The sequence below is a fragment of the Nelumbo nucifera genome, chromosome 1 (assembly GCF_055504915.1).
Source record: "Nelumbo nucifera cultivar China Antique chromosome 1, China Antique-T2T, whole genome shotgun sequence".
Taxonomy (NCBI): domain Eukaryota; kingdom Viridiplantae; phylum Streptophyta; class Magnoliopsida; order Proteales; family Nelumbonaceae; genus Nelumbo; species Nelumbo nucifera.
In genome coordinates, this window is record NC_142649.1 from 78,159,518 (window position 1) to 78,168,315 (window position 8,798).

An 8,798-nucleotide genomic window follows, 5' to 3' on the forward strand; every position below is an offset into this window, starting at 1 on the left:
ACTATTTCTAATAACTATTTTTTTATTTTATTAATATTTTTGGGATTAATTACTAATATTTTTGACAATTTATTAATAGTTTACCAACATTAATTAATTATTTTTAGCATTAATTACAAAAAACTAAATTTCACTTCAAATCTATTGTTTATATCCATGCTTTATTAAGAATTACCAAAATGTATTACTTTTTTAATAATTAATATTAGTGATATTACCAAAATTAATTAATTACCAATAATAATTAATTGGTTTATTAATATTAAAATTTAAAAATTAATAATTGTTTTCATGAATAATTAAATTAATTATTTTTATTACTATTTTAACATTGGGATTAATTAAAAATTCCCAAGGTTCAATTAAAAATCTATTATTTATATATTCATCATTAATTCAGAATTACCAAAGTTTAATACCAAAATATGTTACTATTTTTAACAATTAATGTTAGTGACATATTACCAATAAATTAATTAATTAATTATTTTATTAAGATTAAATATTAAAATTTTATATGTATTTACATGATCAATTAAATTAATTATTTTATTACTTTTTAAATCATTCATAATATTAGTTTTATTAATTAATAATATTATTGAATATTACAATTAACAATAGTAATATTTTTTTATAAAATAAGAATTATAAGATTTATTAATTCATAATTAAGAATTATTAATCATAATTAAAGATTTATTATTAATTATAAAATTTAAACTTCATCATTAACTATTTTCGAGAATAATTAAAAATACCTTAAAATATTATTGTTTTGAGTAATTAATGTTAATGTTAATAATTATAAATTAAAATTAATGCTATTAATTACTAGCGGGGGACCCATGAGATGCATGAGTTTTGTTAAAAGAAATTGAAGCAAAAGGAGCTAGGGTTGTTGTAACTTGGGTTGGGTGGGCCTAATTGAATGCAAATTTACTTCTTTAATATTGATGTACTTTTTTACATCTTATTATCAATGCGGAGACAAGAAATTCAAGTAATTCCAACTTGTGTTAGGAGAAGCAATTTACGTATTACAGAAAATGGTGGAAATTTTTCAGGGTGAAAGATGGGTAAAATGCAAAAAAAAAAAAAAAAAACAAGAATTTACTGCCAGAATCCACCTCTATTAGCTAAAGAGTTCACCATTTTATCTATTCCATGTAATATTCTACATTTTTTATCTCATGGGAGGAAGAATTAGGCCTATATATACAAATCTTGCCAAAAAAGTTGCCTTCTCATCGGAAATAAATCTTCTGAACTTCTTTAACCTGATTTTTCCTTTGGTTCTCTCCTTTGGTCCAACACTGTCAAGAAAAATCCATTAAAATCAGTATCAAGAACCATTTAAAAGAATCCAGTGAAGAATGTGAAATAAGTTATGATATTTTTTCATTGATGGAACTCTAAAGAGTACCAATTTGGCACAACATCAAGGGGACATATTCCTAATTATTAGCCAAAAGTATATGTTTCACAACTACACATATAAATTAACTTTTATCATTATAACAAAGATATCTATTGTCTTTTTCATCAAGGATGTGCCCAGCTTAAAAAAAAGGGATATCCCTAAATCATTTGCATATAGAGAACAAGTATCCTGATCATATTGCAAAGTAGCTATATGGTCCAATGATCCCCATTTTAGTCAATCCCTTCATAAAATGCTGTTAGAATCCTGGTAGTTCAAACCAATGCTGTTAGAATTTTAGTTTATTCTTGCTTGATTTGTACATAGAAATAGAATGGTGACTCATTGTTTCAGAAATGTCATCATAAGGAGATAGAATGGTGACTCTCAGTGTAGAATCTCTGATATTCGGTGACAAATAATGATCAAAGCTGCTGGTCTTGTATGTATATTTTACATAGTTTTTTTAATAGTATGTTATATATTTATTTAGCATTGTTTTAGATAGAAAAATATTTGTCTAAAGGTCACCCTGAGCTTTCCTTGTTTTACAAAACTATCTTAATGACTAGATGAACAGAAGATGATTATTTTCATCCACAAGTATTTGTTTGGTTTTCATGGGCATTTTATATGAACTCCATAAAAGCTTTCTAGTGAAGTCATTTCACTTCCTAGTTTCTTTTTCCTGCCAACAACTTTGTAGGTTTTTTCCTTTGAACAAAGCAGTGTATTTGTTAAAGAAATGAGACAAAGGAAAAAACTAGGAAGACATAACACCTTAATAGTTTTTTTTTTTAAATTCTAAACTGATTCAGAAATCTAATAGTTATTTTTGAAATTCTAAACTGATCAGCAATCTAAATACCTTAATTATTGATGGCTAACATCTTACAACTAATCCTTGTCTTTCTTGGATATCCTTCTAGTTTTACTAAATGAATACATTCTTGTGGTTGGTTTCGTTGTTTAAAATTGTTTCTAGACAAATTTCTCCTTTTATTATGATGCACTAGAGAATTTAAAGCATTTCTTCCCACAAAAACAAACAAATAAATGAAGTATATGCTGATAGTAATTGATGTTAAACATCTTCACCTTTAGATTGGTCAATCCTGAATCATTCTTCTTTTGTACACCATGACTTGATGCTTTTTGATCCTGAACTATGCCACAGACAGAATTCTCCTTGCCTTCAGCTTTCTGACCTGAAACATGGATTACTGGAACATTCGCTTTGCTGCTCCTAGCTAGCCTAGAAGACCTGTCTCCACCCACTTTTTCCTTAGCTTTTCTGTAAGCTTTCAAGGGATCTTGTGAATTAACCTTAAGGTGTCCCAATGCTTTAGGAGGTGCGTTCTGACATAGAATTGGCAGTATAAATTTATGGTTCAAAAAAATATATTAAAGTTCTGCTGTCTCAATTAGATATTCACAACTTCTCTTACCTTTGATTTTGAGACCTTTTGGTAAGTGGATATTGCAGCACTAGCTTTACGTCCATATCTAGAACCAGAAATTAGACCTGGAGCTTGAACAGTAGATGTTTTGGCACTTGAATCTTTTACCTTGTAATGAACAGCATGAGTCAACCTCCCAGTATTCCTACTCTCTGGAGTTTCATCTTTGTTCATGGTTTCTTGATGGGTTGCACTCTTGATATCACATTTAGGGTTCAATGAGGATCCTACACTTGACTTACTGGGAGAAGATTTGCAGCCTTTTGATTGTTTTCCATTCTTAGTTGAAGAGCCCACACTGGATTTGCTTGAAGAAGCCTTCTGTCCTTTTAATTTTTTGATCTCCATCTTTGAATGTTGTCTACTAGGAGAACTTTTTGTATGACTAATTCTCATAGATGAAGAGAACCTAGTTGTCTGATTATTTTCAGTGACAATGCATGCTTTTGTATTCGAAGAACTTTGTGAATCTCTAAAGCTGGACATAGATTTGGAGGAATTGCACAAATGGGTGATGATTGAATTGTCTTCACTTGCAACACTTGCCTTCAAACACAAATTTTTTGTATCACCATATGTAGATTTATCTTTTAGGGAATTGTATCTGACAGAATCTCTTGAACTTCTCTGAGAAATGAAACTTGATCTTGTATATGCAGTGCATTTTGGATTTGTAAAGCTGGATAGGGGTTTTGTTTCTTGAAATGATCCTGTATGAGAAATTTTACCACCCAAAATTCTGATAGGGTGCTGCTTATTTATAGAAACAGCTCCACTGCCCTCTCCCCATTTCCTGCTCTTGTAATGTTTCCCTCTTGATCTTGACACTGAAGGTGGAAGCTTGGGGGATGATGGCTTGATGCACTCAAAATTTGAGTTTAAGTTCCCTCCGGTGGAAAGAGAAAATGCTGAAATCAATTTGTGAGATGAACACCGGTGGAACCTGAAAATTTACACAGGGTTTACTCACTAAAACTGTTTGAAATGTGATAAATTTCTATATGTTTAAGACTGGAAGATGCTTACGGATGAGCCATTTGAAACCATGCATCATCACTGCAGTATAACATAAGAACAAGACAATGAATATCACAGTATTAGACTACAAATAACTCTGAATTCAAATAAGAAGCAATTCCTAATTCTCCTGGAATTCTGGAACTCACTTGTCTTGATTCATGTACTTGGCTTCTAGTGTGAGATCAACCCACATCGGTGCTTCAATTTCTTCCTATATAAGAATTCAGAAGAGAGAAGGCCTTAGCTTCATCAGTCATTACCGGCACCATATTTCTAGAAAGGAAGTTGATCAAATATACATGTTTCTTAAATTTTAGCATCCAAGAAAGAAAATGTCACAGAAATCAAACAACGCGAAAGAAATGGCCATTCTTGTAAGCTGTGACTCATCAGAAAGGTCGTGTATCAAAGAAAATCACAGATCAAGCTCGGAGACACTCTGAGGCACTACAAAAGAGAGAAAAATAGGAAAAGGCCTAAAATCGATATAAACCTAAAAATACATAATAAGTTGGTAACAAGCTACAAAACTAAAATCTCACGAACATGACGCTCGTCCTGAACCTCAAAACCCACAAGTTAAATATGAAAGATGAAACCCTAGAAAACCACAAATCAAACCGAAGGCAAACTCAAGAATGGAAAGAAACAAAACCCAGATTTCAGAATGGAAGAAACAACAACGAAGTCAAATAAATCAACAGAGCAAGAGCATTCCCTTGATAACTCGTCCAAGGAAACCATATGAATCCATCACTTACAAATATATAACCAAAGAAATCGGAAAACAACATCACAAGAAAAGGTGGACATAACTCCAGTTATAAAAGTCCGAAAATAACATTACAAGGCTTGAAATAGAAAACTGGATTCTACCAGAAAAGCCCAGTAGTCAACGGGCTCAATGCTTTTTCGCTGAACCAAGCCCCCATTGGCGACACTTTTCTTGCTCTTACGTCCTCTGTCATTGATAAGTAAGGAATGGGCATCTGCTCTCCTCAGAGCCATTCTCTCCTTGGGTATTCTGGAACTCTAGAGTAACTCAAGAAGCTTGTAATTGAACCGTCGTATCAACGCAAAACTGCAACTTGATTGGAGCTTCTAGGCTCGGAGTCGTCCATTCTCGATGGTTTTGGTTTTGGTTTCTGTAGCACCCAAAGGCAAGAGATTTCAACTTTCAAGAACAATGCCTTGGTTTTGCTGTTCCAAAATTATTTCCTATATTATGATCCTGGACTTTAGAGCGTACACGTGGGGTGCACTGATAATCACAGTGAAAGAGTCTGTTCATCAGGCGACCATTATCATCCAAGTAGCACGTATAGATGATTATGAAAGGGCTATTCAAAGTTCATGCGAGGAATCACTGTAGTATTGTAGGTGAGAGTAACATAGTAACATCGTTACTTTTTACCGTTGGGAATCGGAGAATTCAAAATTGGCGCAAGGTGGGAGAAAAGAGACTGGGATCTGGCAGCTGCTCACCACATCCACATGATCGTGGGTCCCATGTGCACTGAACACTGTCGTAGCCTCATCCCACCGTTTATTGAGAATATCTCACAATGAATAACGAACAAAGTACGGGAAATGTTTCGATGTGCGGGCGGCTGCGATACGTTGTGAGGTTGGTGCGAGGAGCAGATTTCGTCTCAGTCAGTGTGGCGAGAGAGCCCAGATTGGCGCCCTATAGAGGGCGTTCCACCGATGCATTCACGTCTCAGCGTGCGGAGATGATCCCAATACACGGTTGGGATGGGATGTAGGGCGGTGATCATGCCAAAGTTTACAGGACCGGCTGAAGACTTCAGGACCAACACGGAGCTATGACGGAACTCCAACACAGATAAGCCCTATCAAAAGTGCAGGTACCTTAGGATCAAAGATCTGAATAATAAGTTAGAGACTAGAGAGAGAAAGAATGTTAGATAAATAATGTGAATAAGGTAGAATGGAACTTATCGGTAAACGTTTCTAAACCAAATGTCGATAACGTTGCAGAACTGCGAAGGTGAAGCAGAGGGTTGCAGAGAATGGAGGTTGAGTTATGCCACTTGGTCATTCTCCTTAAAACTGTATTTGTTCCCTACGGTGCAGTCGGGTGATTGTAAATCAGTTGCCAAGATAAAGCATCCCACAGGCACTGGTAGATGTGCACCCGTTTACTAGACCTCCGTGAACCACTTAGAAATGATACTCAGGAAGGAAAGAGACATAGAATAGTGAATTTGTTGGTGTGACACTAGGTCGACCACTACTCTATTTATAAAGTGTTCTCAGTCACCCAAACGGACACAAATGTGTCTTTACAGAGTGAAGTGTCTCTCTAGAACAATGCAACAAGCCACCTGTTCGAAGAGACATAGAGACACAGAAAGAACAGGAAGGAGAAGATAAAAAATGTTTCAAACTAACTTTGAAAAGTCAAAATGGTTTAAACCGATCAAAGGCAAAAAAATGATCTGGTGTAGCACGCATGTACGCGTACACGTACATGCACCCATGCCCACACCCTATCTTGACCCGGCCTAACTTGGCTCAGTGTGTGGGTGTCTAAAAAGCACCCCCAACCCCAAACTTATAGAGAGAGCAATCCTAGTAATATTCTCAAAGCCAACTCTTTTCCCAAACATGTGAAACAAGAGTCTCCTACAAGCAAGAGGAGGGAAAGAGAGAAGGCAAAACCAAAACAAAAGGGAGGGAGAGAGGAGATTCTTGAAATTTTGAATCTCCTTCCAATAAAGTACTTGGTGGGAAGCGAGTTTATTGGAGTTGGAGGCGGCTCAGATCTTAGCCAACTGTAGCAGTGGGTTTGGTGATCAAGTTGGAGACAAGAACCCATTGGCTTGGCTGATACCACAGGTGGTTGTTCAAGTGAAAATGGGATTGGGGTAGGAAAATTACCATATTAGTGTAATGGGGAAAAACAAGGAGAAAAGACTAAAGAGGATTATGTATTAATACTCAGACTAACTCAATACAACTTCGTAGATTCAAGAACTGGTTGAAACTTGAGTTGATTCATGAGCAATCTTCCAAAGCCAAGTGAGTCCTCATTGAAAACCAAGAATCGGTTGAACTAGGTGTTAGACAGTGTATGCCCTTAACTTCAATCAGGTTGATGTACAAGATCCATTTATTGTAAATGAGTGAAAGTACATAATTGATTTATGTTATATTTGGTGTGTTTCTGTGTAATTACCCTTAAACTGGACACTTATGAGACTCGCGTTAGTTTAGAATGTTCTCAGTTGTTGGATAAACTTGGGGAAGTTTATCCTGCCAAGGCTGACACTAATGTGCTGCCAAGTAGGTTGGGGTAGCTTGTCTCAATTGCTAGGGTTAGACCCGAAGCACATGTAGTGTGTGTTTTGTTTGAAACACTAAACCCGAACCATTTTCTAGTTATGCCCTAGACCTTGGAGACTGGTGGGCAAAACTGAAAAATTACATCTAACCCCTAGACTCGATTATGGTACTACACTAGGTGTCTAATTGGGCTGTTTTTGATATGCCAATCAGTGAAATCCTCTAGGGGTCAAAACCTGGGTATGTTGGGATAGTCTGAGAATTCACTCGAGTGGGTGATCATAGTGACATGATCAGTTCCTTTGTCAGACAAAGTGAATGATCGGGACTACACTCTCTTTGATGGAAACCAAAACTACCGACAGTCAATTTCAAATTTTTTTGAGATTTGTTTTGCAATATATATATTATGTTTTAATAAAAAGGTTTTAATTTGTGGGATCCATCTAAGTAGAGAGTGCAACACTGCACCTTGCAACCGAGGGAGATGTCATCTCTTGTCGGGTAGTGTTTGATCATTAAGGGCTGAGAGGTTAAGTGTAAGACCATTTAGGGTTGTTATACCTGATGGGCTAATCTCACTTAAGACCATTGTCCTTGGGCCTTCATAGGATGGCTGGACTCAAGGACCATTTAGTGTAAATGTTGGGCCCATTAAGAGCCTATACTGATGGACTTAGGGGTTCACTGTGCTTAGCAATGAATTCGGCCAGGCTTTGTCACAGAAGCTAGGCTGAACCCATATGGGCTTTTTGTGAGGTCATTGTTAGGGTCCTATGCCATACAAAGAGAGCCAAATTGGCTAGTAACTAAAAGGGGATGTGAGCCTACTTGCTTAAGTAGTCATGTGACTTGGAAGAATATGGGTATGGATATGGGCTTAGGTCAGCAATGAGATGAGACGATAACTCTTATTCACTTAAAGAGTCTAGATCCAAATAAGGATTTGGATTAGGAAGCTCCTAATTGGATTAGGAGAAGTTGATCTTTAAGGCTTATAAATAGAGGAGGGCAAACTGCTCCAGAGATCAACCTTTATGCTCTCAGTTTTCTTACTCTGCTCTTGCCACCCAAACCCTAGTTTGTTCTCCATCTAGTGATTGATCTTGATCAGTCTTGGTTTTTGATTTTTGCAAGAAAAATCAGATTAATTTCGTGCTCATCTCCCTTGCTCAATCCAAGCTGTTGGATTGTAGTTCTTGCTGAAGGGCTGCATTGCTGAACCGGCTTCACCCTAAGCTGTGCCATCCTCAGTGGAAGCTGGTTTTTGTACCCTCTTTAGGCATGAACATCACTTTGGGAGCTACTCGTGTGGAATCTATATTAGGTATCATTCTCTCTTTCTTTTGGTTTCAGATTTGGTCCACTTCAGTGCAAGAACGATCATTGAAAAATGCAGTTTTTCTAAAACTGGGAATGCGATTCCAGAAAGGGTAAAAGAATTTTTTTGAAATTTCGTCCAACCATCTAGCATGGTTCATCCATCCATATGATGAATTTTCCCTTCCTCCACTAGGAGAGTGGAAACTTATAGAAAAAGAGGGCATGAACTTGTTTTCACAAACGGGATGCATGGACCAAATAAA

General features: G+C 36.1%; 1 protein-coding gene across 1 annotated transcript; it reads right to left on the reverse strand.

Moving 5' to 3' along the window:
- Positions 1–998: 998 nt before the first annotated feature.
- Positions 999–5,100, reverse strand: LOC104605686 (uncharacterized). The gene is made up of 6 exons (XM_010270536.2): positions 4,780–5,100; positions 4,050–4,114; positions 3,910–3,939; positions 2,872–3,826; positions 2,522–2,782; positions 999–1,316 (listed from the first exon to the last, which is right to left on the reverse strand). The coding sequence occupies exons 1-6, from the start codon at positions 4,909–4,911 to the stop codon at positions 1,248–1,250; spliced, it is 1,512 nt and encodes a 503-aa protein (XP_010268838.1). The 5' UTR covers positions 4,912–5,100; the 3' UTR covers positions 999–1,247.
- Between the last annotated feature and the right edge of the window lie 3,698 nt (positions 5,101–8,798).